The sequence below is a fragment of the Conger conger genome, chromosome 13, assembly GCF_963514075.1.
Source record: "Conger conger chromosome 13, fConCon1.1, whole genome shotgun sequence".
Taxonomy (NCBI): Eukaryota; Metazoa; Chordata; class Actinopteri; order Anguilliformes; family Congridae; genus Conger; species Conger conger.
Genome location: NC_083772.1, coordinates 31,821,519 through 31,841,242, shown reverse-complemented (window position 1 = coordinate 31,841,242; position 19,724 = coordinate 31,821,519). Strand labels below are relative to the sequence as shown.

The following is a 19,724-nucleotide window of genomic DNA, read 5'->3' as shown; positions in this document are numbered from 1 at the left end:
TTGTATGTACAAGGGCCAAAATACTTTTTTTACAATACTTTTAGTCCCAGGACTGAAGGAGGAAGTTCTTGTACCTAATCTTTGATCTTAGACTAAAGTGGTTATGTTGGGTTACTATAATTAGCCAAATGTCTAACCATTTAAAATGGATAAGAACGAAATAAATCAAGATTAGTTTGCTTAGTATAAGTCATATAGTGTATATTATAAGTATATAAGTATAGTATTGAAGTCATATAGGTTTTGGGCTCTCATACTTCCCCATACAAGCAGCAGGATCGCAAGTATGAGGGTTGCGGTCATTTAAAAAACAACAAGATTTATTTGTCTTTCGTACTTCAGAGCCACCGTATTACGTGTTGTTCAGTGCTACGTCATTCAAAGTGCGCCTTAACGAGCACGCATGCGTACATGGGGGACAATAAGACACCATTTTGGGTACACAAACGATGCAAGAGAATATTTAGTTTTTTTGTGATCAGAAATTTATTAGATCGGTTAAGCCAGGAACCAGATTAGTCCAGAGGTTATGTCTAATTTATTTTGAAGGATAATTAATCCATTTCTTTATTGTTAACGTAGTCTTGAATATTGAGTGAGGACTGTTGCGAATGGACGGAGAAGACGACGAATTCTTTTCCGGAAATCACTCGGGTAATTATTGTCTGTAGCTGCACCACATTAGCTAACAACCAGCTAGCTTCATACCGCACAGAGTTGCTAGCCACCCAGTCATTCGTTTTATTGAATTGTTTATAAAGATGGCTACGTACGTTATGGCCGTGTCTGATCTTCATTTTGCTCGTTTGCTATCACCAAACGTAAGGACAACACATTTCAGCTAGCTAGCTAGCTAGCTAGCTAACGTCTAGCTACTAGCCAGCTAACGTTTGCCTATTACTAATTAGCCACTGTTATGTTCAACTTCGCTAGCTAACTTATCTACCTGATGGATTCCCCGCTATGCATGCTAGCTAGTTCACAGATCTGTGGAACTGGAATATTAAAGTTGGCTAAGTTAGTTTTCCAGTTTTTCATATTGTGTTAGCTATCCATACCTGCCAAACTGGGACTGAAATGCCCATTAACATTAACTAGCTTAGACTGCAGGATTCCTAGATATGTCCTGACATGGCTTGGTAGAATTCCGGCTAGTCCTTCGGTACACTACCTAACACTCGGTGAGCGCGGATGCGCTGTTCTGTTTTCAGACGATGGCGGTGGTACCCCAGTACAAGACGAACACGCACCGGCATCCGATGGCGAAGAGGATGCGAGAAGTGACGCACATCAGTCGGAGGTGCGGGTGTTTTTCTTTCTGCTATCTTTATACCAGTAAAATGCTATTACTTGTGATTGTTTTAAGATCAGAAATGGAAATGGTTTGCTTTTTTGTGGTTTTGGCATTACCGCTGATGTGTAAAGAAAGTAATGCTAATTGTAGCTGACCCAACTGGAAAAAGCAGATTTCACCGACTGTGTTTTTATTTTGGCTTTCTTACAGGGGGGTCTGAGTGAGGGTGAAGGAGATGCTCAAGCAGGACAGGCCAATGGCATTGGCAGCGCCTCGGAAAACGAAGACGCCAGAGGTCTGGGGGACAGCGACTCCGAAAAAGATGTCGGCCACGACAGTGACTCTGATATGGAGGCTCCCAAACCCGCTGACAGCGATTCTGAGCAGGAGGCTCCGAAACCAGCTAATAGCGACTCCGAGGATGAGGCTCCCAAACCTGTCGACAGTGACTCTGAGCCGGAGGCTCCCAAACCCGCCGAAAGCGACTCGGAGGATGAGCCTCCAAAACCTGCTAATAGTGACTCTGAGCCGGAGGCTCCCAAATTCGCCGACAGCGACTCTGAGCAGGAAGCTCCCAAGCCCGCCGACAGTGATGCCGAAGAGGAAGCCGGGCCCAAGCAGGGAGGGAGTGCCTCTGAAAATGAGGAGCAGACCAAACCTATCAGAGGACACTCGGACGCAGGCAGCAACTCTGAAAACGACACCCCCAAACAAAGGAGGCAGTTGGAGTCAGACGAGGACGATGGGGTGCAGGAGAAAGACCAGGGAAACTGGAAGGGAGTGATGCACTCGGACAGCGAGGAGGAGGGAGGCCCGGCACGGGCAGGAGGTAGCGACCAACCGGAGGGTGGGAAACGGCAGCAGCTGGACGACAGTGAAGAGGAGAAACCAGGTACTGTCCCGTCTGAGAGTTGGCGGTTGTGTGGATAGTTCCTTAGTGAGGCGTATAAGAGGTTTGCTTCATAGCCACTCAGCACAGCACTTGTTATTGAGTCAACTGGATCAAAGGTCATTGCAGTGTTTCCACTTTTTCGATGTGACCCTGTGATGCAAGTTTATACACGCTGCTACATTTAGTTACTTATTGCATTTTGCCACCCTAGATGGAAAAACAATGTTATTCACATTAAAAGCCAAGCAGAATAAATACTGTGGTGGTTGCTAAATGTTTCTTGGGAGTTTGTGGAGAGGTGGTCAGGAAATACTGTTTGTCATTTCAGTTAAGAGAAAGAAAGCTATTCTCTCAGACAGTGAGGATGACGATGAAAAAGATGCTCCAGGTAAGTCGCCAGTGTCCGAAATATGACTACTGCTTCCGATTTCCCCTTGACCCGATGATGAAGGCAGCTGACCAATCTCCTCTTCCTCAGTCACGAAGAAGAGTCGTGCTTTGGTGGATGCAGAAAACTCAGACAGCGACGCTGCTTCTGGTTCTCCGGATAAATCGCTGGCTGCTAAACTGCGGGAGCTGGGCTCAGACAGCGAGGAAGAGGACGACAGGACGAAGGGTGATGAGGGGAAGAAGGATGAAAAGAACCTGTTTGGCAGTGACAGTGATTCTGACGATGAGGAAGAGTAAGTCTGTTAGTCAAGTTGGTTATCAAGTGGCTTCTGGAATTTTTGTGAAACCTTTTTGCTATACAAAGCTTGTCAGAAGATGAATAATAGATAATGTTTAGATTAATTCTTTTGTGACCAGTGTAGAATTTATGAATTGGTTCAGATGAGAATTGGTGAGTGTAAGAAAAGTTGATTGTGGATTGTTGAGAAGTTTGTGTGGTATATTGCATTCAGACCACTGATCTGAAACGTACTGAAAATATGCCCATTTTGTTTTGAGAATGAATGTGACTGGTGGTATAAGAATTTTGAAATTTCAGAATGAAATAGCCAATAAAATACCCTCCTTTGTAGGTGAAAAGGAGGGTATACTTCAGTTTTAGAACTTGTGGTTTATGAACAAAGCGAAAATAAGACTTCAAATCAAAACTGTCGCCCACAGGAAAATGATTGCTGATATCTTTGGGGAGTCGGGAGATGAGGAGGAGGAAGAGTTCACAGTGAGCGTTTGGTCTTATTTTAAAGCTTGGTTCTGGAGTACTGATGCGAGGAGCTTCGAGGCGCTCATTGTGTGCCTGTCATTACACAGGGTTTCAATCAAGCAGACCTGGAGGGAGACCGGAGCCAATCGGAGTCCTCTGCCAAGAAGCAGGTAGCAGAGGATACTGACTCCGATGATGACATTGACAGGAGTGGAAAAGAGTAAGTGTCTCTGGGAAACTTCCAATGGGCTGACCAATTCCACTTTTTATTGTAATTTACAACCACTTTACAAAATGCCCTCGCTTAGCCAGCTTTTCGCCATGGATGAGGAATTTTGTTTTCATGCAACCCAGTGCTGTAAACCTTCCATTGTTTAGCTGATAATGATGATTGAGATTTAACTCATTTGGTAAATTAAATGTTCATGTTGAACTGGTCTGGTTTACTTGTATTCATGTGGAAGGAAGCTGAAGCACTTGGTTGTGAAAGGGGCAAATTATTTTCTTAGCTACATCCCCACCATTAGCCAACTGACCTGTTAGTAGCTCATCATTGTCCTGATTCTATTCTTTTGTGATAAAGTGCAACAGAATCACAAAAGGAAGGCGGCACGTGGATGAGAAATCTGATGAGTCAAATTACAGTCCATTGGAGTCCATTTTCTTTTTTCTTTTTTTAAAAGATTTTTTTAGGCCTTTTTCAGCTTTTTATTGGACAGTATAGTATAGAGAGACAGGAAGAGTGGGGGCGAGAGAGAGGGAAAGACATGCGACAAATTGTCAGACGATCGGATTCGAACCGCCGACATCGCGGCTCGCAATGAGCATGCGGTTAGTGCTCTACAGGCTGCGTCACCGAGACACTTCTTATCCTATGATTATGATGGATAGCTTGTATTATCTCCCTGTCCAAGATTTCAAAATTCTGTTGTTGATGAATTGCTGGTACATAGGAGCGCTGCAATAAAAGCCATTGATAAGGTTGTCCACACTACTACGTTTAGGAGACTGCCTCTTTAGTCACAGAGTGATGTGGAGCATGTGAATGTGTCTGACTCTTTAGGAGTCACAGAGTAATGTGGAGGATGTGAATGTCTCTGACTCTTTAGGAGTCACAGAGTAATGTGGAGCATGTGAATGTGTCTGACTCTTTAGGAGTCACAGAGTAATGTGGAGCATGTGAATGTGTCTGACTCTTTAGGAGTCACAGAGTAATGTGGAGCATGTGAATGTGTCTGACTCTTTAGGAGTCACAGAGTAATGTGGAGCATGTGAATGTGTCTGACTCTTTAGGAGTCACAGAGTAATGTAGATGTTGTGAATGTGTCTGACTCTTTAGGTGTCACAGAGTAATGTAGACCTTGTGAATGAACGTCTCTCTGCTCTTCAGCACCAGCTTCATGTCGGACTTTGACGTGATGTTGGCGCGGAAGAAGGCCCAGAGCGGCAGGCGGCGGAGGAACCGCGACGGCGGCACGTTCATCAGCGACGCGGACGACGTGGTCAGCGCCATGATCATCAAGATGACCGAGGCCGCGGAGGTGAGCCTCAAACCGCCGACCCACCAGAGCCGGCCCTCGCTGAAGTCATTGTAGACGCACTACTTTAAAGAGGGATTTGAAGCATTTTGGATCCGGTATCGGTGTATTTGGTGTTGATTGGGATAGCGCTGCAAATGGTCAATGCTCGTGTAGCAGGCAGACCCCAGTGTACTGACCCTGAGTCCATTTACAGGAGGACAGAACCCTGAACAGCCAGAAGAAACCAGCCCTAAAAAAGCTGACTCTGTTGCCCACCGTGGTAATGCACCTAAAGAAGTGAGCTCCTGTTGTTTATCCCTTCCTGCTCATATTTCCCAGCTACCGTCTTCTTATTCTTACCCCCACCTCCTTCACTAACGCTGTCCGTAAGCTCACACCCTTGCCTCGTTTTCCAGGCAGGACCTGAAGGAGACGTTCATCGACAGTGGAGTGATGTCGGCCATTAAAGAGTGGATAAGCCCGTTACCAGACAAGAGCCTTCCAGCGCTCAAGATCAGGGAGGAACTCCTGAAGATCCTACAGGAGGTGAGTGCGCTGTGAGATGTGTTGGAGCTTGCTGGGGTTCCAGGGTACGGGAGGCGTTGCTGATGTTCTGCCTGGTGTTCCTACAGCTCCCCAGCGTCAGTCAGGAGACTCTGAAGCACAGCGGAATCGGCCGAGCCGTCATGTTCCTGTACAAACACCCCAAAGAATCCCGTCCCAACAAAGACGTCGCCCTCAAACTAATCAGTAAGGCTTGCCAGACGATCTGTATATCCGGAAGCTCAAAGCTTATTTAACTGTTTACTGGGCTTTCAGCGAAATTGTTTATGAAGGGCTCAGTAGTTCTGGCTGGTTCTATGGTCTTGCCATTCTGTGTTTTTTGGAAATTGAGATGTCTATAGATGACTAGTATGTGTCATTGTCTGTAGATGACTAGTAACTAGTAAATGTCTTGTCTGTAGATGACTAGTATCTGTCATGTCTGTAGATGACTAGTGTATGTCTTGTCTGTAGATGAATGGTCACGACCCATCTTCGGCTTGACCTCCAACTACAAGGGCATGACCCGGGAGGAGCGGCAACAGAGAGACCTGGACCAGCAGGTTCCCCCTCGCCGCCGACTCAGGTACCAAACGCGCACTTACACACGCACACGCACACACACACACACACACACACACGCACACACACACACACACACACACACACACGCGTACACACGCACACACACGATTAGCCTCATTCTGTTAGTGCCCTCATCCTGTAAATGCACTCGCTTGCTGTCACACACTACTCGCATGTAGACAAATGACACACAGGACGAGTGGATAAATGAGACACAGTACATGGCAGATAAATGACAGACAGGACAAGCAGACGTGCACTGCTGATTCCTGCTTGGCTCCATTTCCACATCCCTCCATCGCTTTGTCCTCATTAATTGATCAAATCATGATTTGATTAATCTCCCTTCATTCTTCCTAATATTTTTTCAAGTAGTCTTCATCTCTCTCACTCCTCCACCCTGTCCTCTCCCTCTCTGTTGGTGGTCTGTGCCCCTCCTTAGTGAGCAGCCCAAGGTGGAGAGGTCTGAGGAGCCCGACGTCTTCTCCTCTCCCACCAGGTTTAGTGCTGCTGCATGGCCCCTGTCCCACCGGCCTGAGTGACACGCTTCAGTGCGTCAGACGCCTCCGTCCCCCGCTCACTCTGCCCTTCCCACACTCTCTCTCTGTCTCTCTGTCTCTCCCCCATCCCTCTATTTCCCTCCCTCTCTCGCTCTCTTGCTCTCTCACTCTTTCGCTATTCCTCCTCTTACTCTGCGTACTCCTCTGATTTATCGCTCTCTTCTCCAGTGCGTTTCTGGGTGACTCGTGGCAGTTACAGTGCATCGCAGTGTCTCTGAGGTCTTGTCCTGTGTGGTTTTCCCTGCTGCATTATCAGGGGATGCAGTGCTGTGAAGGGGAGGAGGAGCTCAGGCAGAGTTCCCATCAACATGCCCTCCTCCTGACCCCTGACCTTTAACCCTTCATGTATTTAGTGTCCTGGGAATGCTTCCTTTAGGCATGACTGCAGTGTCACAGTGTGGGGGGTGGTTGAGAAAAACGTGTGATATATTTGAGGAAAGTGTTTTTAAGAAGAAATGGTCAAATATTTCCAGAACTCTGGGGTAAGTCTGCAAGCACTTGTGTGTGTGCATTAGTGTGTGTGCATGCTGCTCTAATGAGTGTGCTGTACTGAAGCTGCTCTAGTGTGTGGCTAAGAGTCACCCCAGCTGCTGCAGGGCCCTGACTGCGGTGTGCTTACTCCACAGCTCCGGGGGCCAGACTCCACGCAGGGACCTGGAGAAGGTGCTGACGGGAGAAGAGAAGTGAGTGCCTGTGCCTGTGTGTGTCTGTGTGTGTCTGTGTGTGTCTCACTGTCTGTGTGTGTCTGTGTGTGTCTGTGTGTGTCTCACTGTCTGTGTGTGTCTGTGTGTGTCTGTGTGTGTCTGTGTGTGTCTGTGTGTGTCTGTGTCTCACTGTGTCTGTGTCTCACTGTGTCTGTGTCTCACTGTGTCTGTGTCTCACTGTGTCTGTGTCACTGTGTCTGTGTCACTGTGTCTGTGTCACTGTGTCTGTGTCACTGTGTCTGTGCGTGACTGTGTGTGTCTGTGTGGGGTCATCTGAGGCTTCTCGTCTGGCTGACTGCTGTGCCTTTATCTGCTTGCTTGTGTCTGTCGGTGTCAGTCAGTGATGTCTACTCTGTTCCTCAGGGCTCTCCGCCCCGGTGACCCCGGGTTCTGTGCTCGTGCCAGGGTGCCCATGCCCTCCAACAAGGACTACGTGGTGCGGCCCAAATGGAACGTGGATGGAGACACGAATCGGGTAAGTCTCAACATGCAGGAGCAGGGAGCAGGGCACCCGCCTCCTCTGAGTTACAACTGGGACCTTTTCCAGTGTCATTCTCACAGTGTAAGGATGGATACAGGTGCGTAATTAGATTTGGTGAAATTAGTTATTAGCATTTTCATTAGCCTTAGCAATAGCATTAGCAATAGCAATATAATTATCCAGGTTAGTCTCTTGAGATAAAATATTACATTTTCAAGAGAGACCTGCATAAATGACGTGACCGGAGACATTGCAGCCCAGTTTTTTATCGTTTGTAGTTTTACATTGCTTCATCTTTGATTTTGTTGGAATTGCGCTTTATACACCAAATGGTTCCCTTGGTTGACAGTTAAAAATCCTGACAGTTGAGATGTATTTTTATAATAGTCCTTACATTTTCAGAAGATAAATGAAAACAATTTGGAGCATTGGCAGATTTGGAATTTGAATTTCAGGTGGAACTGAGTTTATCTCTGGTGCTGCCTTATGAACAGGGCATGACAGCTTTACATGAAGTTTGCACATAACTTGTTTGTCCTGTATTTTTCCTACAAAATTATCCTGAAGGGACAATTCTTTCCCACTCCCATTGTGTGGACATTTCTTTAAGGCATTAAAACCAGATTGGAGAAATGGGAGCATTATTTCACCACATACTTTGTCACGCGATATCTTAATAGATAGTCTACTAGTTTCTGGTTCAGCAGTTTTGCATGTTGATATTGTTTTTTGGTTGTTGTATTTTGTTTTATTTTTTTTTATGAAAGGAGTTTTTAGTTTTTCCTCATGCCTGAGTCCGGATAAATACTCTTGGCTACTCCTGTCAGAAAGCAGTTGCTAAGGAGTTGGGGCAGCTGAGCTGTGATTGGTTCCCGTAGAGTTGCTGGAAGAAGGGCATGAACCGATTGGAGAAGCACAAGAGGCGCATTGCAGAGCAAAGAAAACTGCGCAGGCTGCAGGGCGCGGTGAAGATCAGTGTGGAGGGCAACCACATGCCCCTGTAGCAGCCCCGCGCCTGGGCTGTGAGTGCCCCAAGCATGCCCCTGTAGCAGCCCCAGGCCTGGGCTGTGAGTGCCCCCAGCATGCCCCTGTGCCTGGGCTGGCCTGGTCGCCCCGCAGTACTGACGCCCCGGCATGCTGGGAGTGCCTGACATACGCGTGCCATTAACCTGCCTTTCAGTGGTGTGAAGAGCGGCCATTAACCTGGAGTTTATCCCTGTAGTTACATGCGATACAGGCTATACTATGCCTGTGTATATATAGCAGAAAAGCTACCATTGAAGCAGGTGGATAGATTGATCATTGCATTTATATTGCACTTTTCTCGACACTCAAAGTACTTTACAGTGATGAGGGGAAAACTCGTTAACCACCCACCTGGTGTACAGAGGAATGGGCCAGAAATGAAGCTTACACAGGAGGTGGTTTTTTGTGTATTGCACACCAATGGTGGATCCATTTGTGTGCGGTTGCCAGGATTTGCATTGGTTGCTTTAGCTCCATTTGCTGTTTTTGTGTGTGTGTGTGTGTGTGTGTGTGTGTGTGTGTGTTTCAGTTTCTGCTGTTTGTTGATAGACAGCATGACCTCTAATGGCCTGTGTGTTTCAGTTATGTCATATTAATGTAAATGGTAATGTCACGTTAAAAGTTAGTCCGGCATTTCATGTATATAGTCAATAGCCCTATAGGCAACATTAAGAAATATGGGTTATTTTTTTCTACAGTTTGGTTTGTTTTTGGTTGTTTTCGAAGAGGCGTGTTGAATTGGTACTTGGCAGTGCAGAATGAAGCCAGTCTAACATGCCTGGAGTAAACATGTTCACTGTACACTAGAGCAGGTGGACTGACCTCGCTGAATAATTTCTCCATGTCCGCCAGGGACCCATGAAGAAGGGAATGTCTCGGGTGGACAAACAGATGCGCCGATTCGCCGATATCAGGCGACTAACCAAGACGGGTCATGCAGTGAAGATCAGCGTGGAAGGCAACCGCATGCCCCTCTGATTTTAAACGCATCTTGTTTTTTTGTTTTGTTTCTTGTTTTGTTTAATTTTTTTTACCTAGTCTCCGACTTCCCCACACCCCACGTCAGCTCTGCCGTGACCCAGCGCTGTTGTCTGGTGAATAATGATGTTTAGCTTTTCAAGCTGAAGTCCGAAATGCTGTATATTCTGGCCTTCAGTTAGACAGGTGATGTTCATCCTACTTTTCTGATAATTCTGTACAGAAATAAAAGTTCCAGTTTGTCTTCACTGTCATAATAAAGAGTTTTCTCAATTTTATTTCTAAGTTTTATAAGTCTTTATAAGTTCAATCAAATGCCTCCATACCCATTAGATAGTGCTAGGCAATGATCCCAAACATACACCAGTGTCTCTTAATAGTTGTTTTCTTATTATCTTATTTCTTATTCTTATATCTTATTTCTGAGCCTCATAATGGCTTCCTTGACAGTCATTGGCACAACTTTGGTCCATGTTGACAAACACCAATAATAGGCAATCAAAAGCCTCAAATCAAAACTACATACTGAAAGTTTTCTTATATTTGCAGTAAGGAAGTGATTGAATACAACAGATTATTCAGAAGGGGCTGAGAAGCCAACCATCCAATTATTTTTGGTCCCCTAAAATAAGGGACTGATTAAAAAGAGATGTGATTTCTACATGCATTACCCCGATGTGAATACCCTCAAATTAAAGGGGACAATCTGCACTTTAACCTCACATTTATTGTTTTCAAATCCAATCCTATGTGCTGAACTACAGAGCCAAACGAACAGACAGTGTACCAACTGTCCAAATACATGCAGACTTCAGTGTATATTTCACATAGCTTAATGAACACTTTAAATAGAAGAAAACAGGGTTTTGAAAGGCGTTTCATGTGCTGTGGCGGTACAGTTCTCATGTGAGAACCGTCTCTGTGCCGTTCTGAGCGTGCTTCCGCATGGTATCGTGTACCCAGGGCAGGTAGTTCCCCAGCCGGGTGTAAAAGCCGTATTTCCCCTTGGCAGCGCACTCTTCGCCCCAGCTGACCACCCCGGTGACGTACCACGTGCCGCGATAGTTGGCCACGTAGGGTCCGCCGCTGTCGCCACTACAGGCGTCCAGGTTGTCCTGGAGGTAGCCGGCGCAGAACATGTTGTCGGTGACGGCCTGCTCGGTGGACCGGACGCACTTCATTTGGTCCACCACGGGGAGCCCCACCCTCCTCAGGAAGCGGGACGACCGGCCCAGGTACTGCATGGCGCCCCAGCCCGTCACCATGCCGACGGTGCCCTCCCTGGAGAGTATGCGCGACAGGTGCTCGTTGGGGACGCACGCGGGCGAGGCAAAGCGCCCCAGCTGCACCGGCTCGGCCAGTAAGAGGAGAGCGATGTCGCTGTCGAAGGTGAAGGAGTGAAAGTGAGGGTGCACCATCACCGCCTCCACCTTGATCTTCTGCTCCTCCCGATCCTCCCGCATCTTGTCGTAGTCGCCTGAGCTCAGGAACACACAGGCACACTGTTAATGGGATAGCTCACTCTGGTTCTTTGATATGATTTCATTTTTAGTGCAGCGTCTTCTTCTTTAGTATCTTTTCCATTGGCCCTTACAGTTCAGTGAATGCAGTGTGCGGTGAATGACAAATCCACGGACAGATATTCTCACTTCCATAATCCTTTGCTGCTCTCTTACAGCTGCAATTTCTTTCTAGCATTCACGTCAGACTTGCATTATGATGTCAGGATTATATAGGCCTACTATAGTTCTGTCAACTAAAGACTTAAGGTAAGATGTTGCCACTAAGGCAGTGGTTCCCAAACTCAGTCCTGGAGTAGGCTACCCCTGTGTATGCTGCAATCTAGGAATTTTAACAAGCTGTACATTTTTCTTAAGTAGGTGCTTTTCATGTTTAGAGGGATACTTCCCCTCTTAAAGCACATTTAATCAGATAGCTGTGCATACCATAAAGAATAAAAATTACATGTTCATACTGTGATATATTGCAAACAATGCATACATTTTGCTGATGAAGTTCATACATTTTTGTTGGAACAAAAACCAGCATACACAAGGACTGAGTTTTGGAACCACTGCCCTAAGGAATCTTTATTGGACAGACCAAGCCTCTCACCAATGGTCACATGATCAGGGGTCTCCTGGCAACAGTGAGCTGCAGTGAGAACCCAGCGTGGGCTGATCAGTGTGCCCCCGCAGAACCCATACCCATTCTTTCTGCGCATCAGAACCTGCAAAGAGAGACAGGAGGTGGCATTTACACGTTAGATACAATACACATTTTTTTCATCCTTTGTGCAAGGACCTTCTGTCACATTGACTTGACAAATTTTGTTAAATTGCATAACATACAGGCACATCCAAACAAGTAATCAGGGGGCTTGACAGAGCAATGATGTAAATGAAGGCAATAGAGTCGGCAAACAACTTTAGTAGCTCCCAAATAACCAATTTATTTGAATTACTCCACAACATGATCAATGTTTACAGTGGTGTTGGGTCTTCATCAGGAGAATTTCAATTGAAGTGCCACTATACACCGATGAGCCAAAACATTGACCAAATGAAGCAAATAACAACGGCACATGTCAAGGTCTGAGATAGATTTAACGGTAAACAAACAGTTGGTTTTCGTAATAAACGTGTTGGATGAGGGAGAAATGGGCAGGTGTAAAGACCTGAGCGACTTTGACAAGGGCCAAATCGTTATGGCCAGATGACTGGGTCGGAGCATCTCTAAAACAGCAAGGCTTGTGGGGTGCTCCCAGTCAGCAGTGGTGAGTATCTACCGACAGTGGTCCGAGGAGGAACAAACCATGACCGGTGACAGGGTGCTAGGTGCCCAAGGCTCATCAATGCGGAGGGCAAAGAGGACTATCTTGTCTGGACCGAACCGACAGAAGGGCTACAGAACATCACATCACTACAAGTCACAGAACATTTTAATGATGGTTACAGGAATGTGTCACAACACACTGCATCGCACCATGCTGCGTATGGGGCAGCATAGCCGCAGACCAGTCAGACAACCCATGCTAATTGATACGGCTGGATACGTGTTCGCCATTTACGTATATGGGAAAGAGATGCACCAGGATGTACTGTGGGAAGGAGACAAGCCAATGGAGGGAGTGTGATGCTCTGGACAATGTTCTGCTGGGAAACCCTGAGTCTGGCCATTGACATGGTCATAGACACAAGTCACCTACCTAAACATCCCATTCATGGCAATGGTATTCCCCAATGACAGTGGCTTCTTTCAGCAGGATAATCCGCCCTGCCACACTGCACAAATTGTTTGGGAGTGGTTTCTGGAACATGATGAAGAGTTAAAGGTGTTGCCCTGGCCTCCAATTTCCCCAGATCTCAACCCAATCAAGCATCTGTAAGATGTGCTGGAACAACAAGTCCAATCCACGGCGGCAGTGATGTGGCTTACAATAAATCATTGGTTATTTGGCAGCTACTAATATGGTGTAGGGCAGGGGTATCAAACTCCAGTCCTGGAGGGCCGCAGTGTCTGCTGGTTTTTGGTGTGAAGATACATTTCAAAGTCTTTCATTGGCTAAAGAGTCCATACACCTTGTTCTCAAGGCCTTAATTGGCTGCTGATTGAAAGGAAACCATAAATAACTGCAGATACTGCGGCCCTCCAGGACTGGAGTTTTACACCCCTAGTGTTGGGACTCGGTAAAATACCTATTTAATCTAATCCAGCTAACTCCAGCTAACTTTTAGAACTTTTGTGAACCATGGTATTCATTTCAACAGAGGGAATAAAAACAAATACAGTCATTTGCTTAAGCTCCTTATGCATGTCCAGTTCTAGCTGAGTCTTCATTGTTGTGACTACCCTTGAACCGCTTTTTTGCTTTTGGGGATTCTGCAGCAGCATACCTGCCATGGACTGCCGCCCTGCCTCTCCAACTGACCCCCTATGATACGCAAGTCATCGCCTCCCATCGGAAGTTGGAGCTGCAAGGGGTCAGTGAAGTTGCCCCTATAATGGGTAGAGTTGTTCCCTTCATGGGTGGAGTTTCCCAGCTGAGAGGTGGAGTTATCTGCTGTTTGGGTGAAGTTTCCACCCTGGTCAAAAGCCAAAGTGTCATTGAGGAGGAGGGCCTCCTCAAGAAGAGAGCGGTATCCATGACTCTGCACCCATCTCTTCCCACAGGGGAACGGCACTTAAGAAAACAGTTAAGAACACATCACTATGGTTACCATCATTCAGCAGAAATACAGATGCCAGTAACTCACAACCAGTCACATCAGGTTGAAAGGAATAATGCAAGAAAAATGTGATAATATCCAAGAACTACAAGCCATTCTTCAGCTCCCATGAATCTATACCCGAATGTTATCATCAGGGAAGTATAAACATTGTCCATGACCCCACCCTGACCTCAGAGTACCTGCTTCATCGCACGTCCTGCCGTCCTCCTGGAGCTGGTACCCCTCCGCACAGCTGCACCGCACCCCAGTGACCCGATCCATGTTGGTACAGTACTGCAGACAGCCTCCATTCTTGTATTCACACTCAAACACCTCTGAAACACACACACGCTACGGAAATGTGGACATAGTCGTGATTGTATAGAACAGTGTTTCTCAACCTCAGTCCAGGGGTCTGTTCCACAAAGCAAGATTACTGAGTCAGCCGGATAACTAAACTGAGGATCCCTCCCAAATCTGGAACATGGACTGAAGTAAAAAGTGCAGTTCAGGGTTTACACAATTATCTGACTCAGCTTTTTGGAACAGGTCCCAGAAGCATGATTAATCCTCTTCGAGCCACATTATTCCACAAACATAAATGATCCAGGATGAAAACATAGGTCTTACCAATCTCACAGTGTTGCCCATCGTAACGGGGGGGACAGAGGCACATGAAGTCGCTCCGGACAATGGTGCAGAACCCTCCGTTCAAACAAGGGTTCTGTTTGCAGGGGTCCAGGTCTAATTCACACAGAGACCGCCAGTCACATCACATCCCTGCAGATGTCACCCCATCACAAACATCTCCACCTCCCTCAATCTCACAAACATCTCAACATCCCTCAATCTCACAAACATCTCAAACCTCCCTCAATCTCACAAACATCTCAACATCCCTCAATCTCACAAACATCTCAACATCCCTCAATCTCACAAACATCTCAACCTCCCTCAATCTCACAAACATCTCAACCTCCCTCAATCTCACAAACACCTCCACATCTCTCAGTCTTACAAACATCTTCACATCTCTCAGCCAGTCTTACTTCTATGACCAGTGTTTTAGCCGAATGGTCTATTTATTTTATTCTGAAACTGAACCATTGTTGAGGGGTGTGCCATGTGCAGCTTGTAAGTAATGGTCAAATTTGAAGCTCATATGTCATAACCCACATCAATTAGTGCAGCACTTTCCTGACAAAACTCGTTTGATTTTCTGTATTATTACAGAACATAAATACTCACTTCTGTATCGAAACCAAAACTCCAACTGTAAAACAGAAAACACAATGAAAATCGTATTGGAAACAAAATTGGTGGTGAGGAGATTAAAATTTCCCCTTAAAAATACTTTCACACAGTAACAAGTATTGTAAAGAGGCTTTGTCACATCAATCACATCAAACTGGACAGATCTTTTAAATAATGCACAAATATTTCTGAGATTTTTATGACTGCAGAATATACAGTAGATATTCTAGCTAATTCACCAACATATAGTCATGTCCGTGTGAAGAACACAACAGTTGATCCTCAGTAAGGGTTAGGGGGTAGTCAGGGTCAGGCTGAGGGGGATACCGTCTTCTCTTTGTTCTGAAATATCTCAGAGGCCTCCTCCTGGGAGCACATCTCCTCGTAACACTCGCGCTCCAGGTTGCCTGGCAGCATTTCCTCCAGGAAGTAGTTGGCTCTTCGAACCCTCAGTACCTGACTGGCTTTTTTTGGCTCCAGAAACACTGAGAACAGATAAATCCCACATTACTAAATTACACTTCTAAATCATATACACTATGTATGACTGGAGAAAACACCCTACAAACCATACACACAGGCAAACACACACACACACACACACACACACACACCAGAGGATATTTCACCTTTAGAGCCCAATGCTGCTGGAAAAGAGAAGAGGAACAGAGCAATGAGGATCTCATGTTCAGAGGGAGACATCCTGCACACTGAGCTGTGGATAAAGTAGACTCCTGTTATTCTGCTATAGAGGAAGGGATAAGTGTTCACTCAGCTAGACAGGAAGGGAACAGTGTTCACTGCTATAGAGGAACAGAGTTAGAGTACACTCTTCTATAGAGGAAGGGAGTAGTGTTCACTACTATAGAGGATGGGAGTCGTGTACGCTCAGCTATAGAGGAAGGGAACAGTGTTCACTCTGCTATAGAGGATGGGAGTAGTGTTCACTCTGCTATAGAGGAAGGGAACAGTGTTCACTCTACTATAGAGGATGGGAGTTGTGTACGCTCTGCTAAAGAGGAAGGTAAAAGCACTCCGCCACAGAGAAAGTTAGTTTTATACCAAAATGTCACCAAGAAAATATTTGTACCAAAACACGCTTCAGGAGCATGCTACCATAACTATCGCAAATGTTGTGCAACACTAAAATACATTTTAGAGTATTTTCTGGGCACTGAAAAAAATTCAGTCCAGTTCAATACCCAGCACGGACTCTTGCGTAAACGTTTTAGAGAGGGTCTTCATTTGAATTTTTCATTCCACCCTTCTCCCCCTCCCACACAAACAACAAATTCAAGCAGAAGACAATCCTCCTTCATCCCTTACCATTTCTAGAATACCAAAATCATGAATATATAAATATTTCTTACCACTGGGTGCTGGTGTCTGTCGAAATGCTAGGATTTGTCTGTGTTCCCGAATTGACCTTTAGCAGTATTTTAAATATTGACTCAGGAATGTGATCATGGTAAACACACTGAGGTAAAGTGGGTTGAGGTGGGGGTGTGGGGTTCGTGAAGATCCTGGCTTTTGTTTGGAACATGACATTGCTGGAGCTAAGTTCTGGAGCAAAAGGATTTTCCAACTATTTTGGAATTCATTGGAAAGAGGAAAAGGCAAGGAAGGATTTAAGGAAACAATCTGTTTACCAACTTTGCATGGAACTAATGCATTTCAGCAAGCCGGAACACATGGCTCGCATCTGCGTATGTAATACACATCTTTTTTTAATTACTATGCAGTTTTTATCAATGATGTGAATTACTACTTGATTCTAGTGTGTAGGAGAAGGCCTTGGTAATCCTTGTTTATGATTTGATGTGCAAATTCATAGTAAGGCCTATTAAGCATGCAGGGTCAAGGGTTAGAAATGCCTGGTAATCCTTCTTTATAATTTGATGTGCAAATTAATACTACATCCAATACTGTCTGGGGGAAAATCTTGCTAATCCTGGGTTTATAAATCAGAAGCAGATCAGGACAGCCTTGTGAATTAATATTCCACAGCTAATATTTCTTAATTCCGTGAATTAATGAATGCAGAAAACATGGGAAAATGAAAAATGTATTTGCTTCAACAATTTACATTTATCCAAGGTTGGCAGTTGCTTTCTGTATGAATATGTAAAATGTTCAGTGCCCTGTACAGGTGTAAGGTATACATACAATACATAAAAGTATTTTCACCGGGTTAATAAACAGTCTCCTATCTACATCTACTATTTACATGCAATCCCACAGTAAAGGCATTAAAACTGAGGGATTCACAGCTGAAAACTAAAGAATAAGCAACTCCGAAAAATGTAAACTTGTAGATTAATCCAAAGACCATTTAATCTACCTCACTGCCTTACCTGACCGCAATCCAGGAACCCTCAAAATATATGAACTTTACTAAAACATAAGTAAAAGATTTAAACCAAGGCACTGTAGTGGTAAACTCAGTCTGTAAAGGAGCTTGCTGAGTGCAGGCACAGTGGTGGGACACAATTACTCTCACCCTGCTACCGGTGGGGCTACCAGTTGCTGTTGCCTCTTCTCCAATCGAAGCCAAGTCTATCCTGTAGTACTATGTAGTCTGCAGTGTATAATATTCACTGGCCGATGGACAAGTGCATTAAAGAAGATAATGCAATGCTGACTTATGACCATTCAAAATGGGAGAAAAAAAAAACGGCGAAATGGCCAGACAACAAAGACCATGTGCATGTTTTTAACCCATTATGGACTAAGGCCCCGTATTAAATACAAATACAATGCTGGCGTCACATCCCTCTGTTAAGGGAGATGTAACGTGCAGGTCACATTCCTCTGTTAAGGGAGATGTAACGCGCAGGTCACATCCCTCTGTTAAGGGTGATGTAACACACAGGTCACATCTGCCCATAAGGGTACTTTTATGAAGCAGTACTGCAACCTCTACATGTTTTGCACCAGAAAGGTTATAATGCACAAAAGGCACACGAAATGCCTGAGAGCGACTGGAAGCTAGCTGACAGGCTGACTGCTTGCATGTTTCTCATTAAAGCTAGCTCAGAGTTAAACGTGACACCTCGAGAAGATGGCCGCTTGAGCAGGAGCTCCAGTACTGAGACCTTTCTGACGCTCCATGACGTGACAAACTGGCACAGCACAACGATACATATGGAAATAAATATCTTTTAATACAAAACATTTCAGTCTGCTCTTTTTCAGTTATTCTCTAGGTTCAGTCTGTGGGTGTAATGAGAACACGAGGAGCAACAGCTCCCCCTGCAGTCAATGATAGTGTACATCCTCTTCCCGTTACAACAATCGCAATACTCCCTTGTTCCGATCAAGACCGCAACGCCTTGATCTCCCAGCAGGTGGCAGTGTTAAATAGGTAACCGGTCTTATGAAACGCGGACAGTGAATTTGAGTGAGACAGCCTGGTGGTCAGGAGTTCGTACGATAGGGAAAACTGGAGTCGGGGTCAGATGCACTGTAGGCTGCTTTTCTCCAGGCTGCGGTCTCGTGTGCTGATGTTCAGGAAAGGCACTCTGATTTAATTGCTTCACTCAGTGTTCGCTGAGGTTGATGATTTTGGAGGTCTGCGGCTTGATTGGTCCCTGTGAGGATAGCAGCACTCCGTGTGAGGCAGGCTGACGGGGGCCCGGGGGGTCTGGGGGCCCGGGGGGTCCGGGGGGGCGCTAGGCTTCGCTAGCGCTGCTGTTCCGGCTGAGCTCTCTGATCCCCTGCAGAATCCGCTTCATGTGACCCACTTTAGTCACCCCCAGATCCTGACAAACACAGACACAACGCAACTCACAGATTAACACAGCAAAACTAACACAAATCATACATACAGTACAGTCTGAAAGTATGTGACACTATTTATTTAGTTTTGGCTCAGTACTCCAGCACTCATTTGTTCCTGATGTTTACAGGCAACAGCAACAGACCAAAATTGCAAATGCAACACACAGAATCTAGACCTTTAGCTATCTAGTGCATTAACTACTGACACACAGACACACAGCTGGCGAAGAAACAGCTGAACAGTCAACTGACTTATTACTTTCAGTCCCCAAAAAAGGGGGAACTATGCAGAAAAAAGCCCATAATTCCTACAGGGCTCACCCGATATGGATGTCAATACCATCGATTAAAGCTAACAACCTGCACAACAGCCTCATATTCATGGTTACATTTAAAATGTAATGTGGTGGAGTGCAGGGCCAAAACAACAAAAAGTGCATCGCTGTCAAAATACTGACACTGTAGCCAGCTTAAGGATTAAGCACACTTACACACATACATAATGCATGCAGACATCTGACGGATTACACACACACATGAAAACAGCACTCATGGATTACATGTTCACATGTGCATACATGCACGACACACAGAAGCAAGCACACGTGTACGAGTGCGTACATACACAAAGACACACACACTCACAGGCACACACACCCCCTCACACACCACACCTGTGCTTGCGCACACACACACGCTCACAGGCACACACACACACACACACACACACTCACAGGCACACACAC

General features: G+C 45.6%; 3 protein-coding genes across 6 annotated transcripts in view; 1 reads left to right on the top strand and 2 right to left on the bottom strand.

Annotated features, from left to right (window-relative positions):
• The first annotated feature begins 389 nt into the window (after positions 1–389).
• LOC133108002 (protein IWS1 homolog) lies at positions 390–10,011 on the top strand. Of its 3 annotated transcripts, XM_061217387.1 has the most exons (17): positions 390–654; positions 1,212–1,300; positions 1,505–2,186; positions 2,515–2,574; positions 2,665–2,869; positions 3,297–3,354; positions 3,444–3,556; positions 4,727–4,877; positions 5,071–5,153; positions 5,273–5,402; positions 5,489–5,606; positions 5,874–5,985; positions 6,427–6,483; positions 7,171–7,227; positions 7,612–7,723; positions 8,608–8,751; positions 9,608–9,744. In XM_061217387.1, exons 1-16 carry the CDS (start codon positions 612–614, stop codon positions 8,731–8,733), a joined length of 2,196 nt encoding a protein of 731 aa, XP_061073371.1. In that variant the 5' UTR covers positions 390–611; the 3' UTR covers positions 8,734–8,751; positions 9,608–9,744. The 3 variants fall into 3 exon arrangements, with proteins under 3 accessions (XP_061073371.1, XP_061073370.1, XP_061073372.1); XM_061217386.1 differs by lacking the exon at positions 8,608–8,751 and having other exon boundaries at positions 391–654; positions 9,608–10,011; XM_061217388.1 differs by lacking the exons at positions 6,427–6,483; positions 8,608–8,751 and having other exon boundaries at positions 391–654; positions 9,608–10,011.
• Positions 9,985–16,618, bottom strand: LOC133108009 (coagulation factor IX). Its single transcript, XM_061217400.1, has 9 exons — positions 16,569–16,618; positions 15,828–15,913; positions 15,526–15,683; positions 15,193–15,217; positions 14,575–14,688; positions 14,145–14,279; positions 13,630–13,916; positions 11,849–11,963; positions 9,985–11,210 (listed from the first exon to the last, which is right to left on the bottom strand). Exons 2-9 carry the CDS (start codon positions 15,898–15,900, stop codon positions 10,636–10,638), a joined length of 1,482 nt encoding a protein of 493 aa, XP_061073384.1. The 5' UTR covers positions 15,901–15,913; positions 16,569–16,618; the 3' UTR covers positions 9,985–10,635.
• A 1,721-nt stretch (positions 16,619–18,339) lies between these two features.
• The window catches only part of LOC133108001 (diacylglycerol kinase delta-like), a 34,723-nt gene continuing 33,338 nt past the window's right edge, over positions 18,340–19,724 (bottom strand). For both annotated transcript variants that reach the window (XM_061217384.1, XM_061217385.1), the window contains one exon: positions 18,340–18,959. In XM_061217384.1, the coding sequence (XP_061073368.1) occupies positions 18,870–18,959 (90 nt within the window). In that variant the 3' untranslated portion in view covers positions 18,340–18,869. The remainder of the gene's footprint in view (positions 18,960–19,724) is intronic.

Bases quoted from the DNA above. Each gene is read 5' to 3' on its own strand.
- LOC133108009 (XM_061217400.1), bottom strand. From the start codon at position 15,900: ATGTCTCCCTCTGAACATGAGATCCTCATTGCTCTGTTCCTCTTCTCT. The intron at 15,684-15,827 runs GTGAAATATCCT...ATCTGTTCTCAG, and splicing joins AGCAGCATTGGGCTCTAAAG to TGTTTCTGGAGCCAAAAAAA. The intron at 13,917-14,144 runs GTACTCTGAGGT...TGTTTTCTTAAG, and splicing joins CAGGACGTGCGATGAAGCAG to TGCCGTTCCCCTGTGGGAAG.
- LOC133108002 (XM_061217386.1), top strand. From the start codon at position 612: ATGGACGGAGAAGACGACGAATTCTTTTCCGGAAATCACTCGG. The intron at 655-1,211 runs GTAATTATTGTC...TTCTGTTTTCAG, and splicing joins CTTTTCCGGAAATCACTCGG to ACGATGGCGGTGGTACCCCA. The intron at 2,870-3,296 runs GTAAGTCTGTTA...TGTCGCCCACAG, and splicing joins GATTCTGACGATGAGGAAGA to GAAAATGATTGCTGATATCT.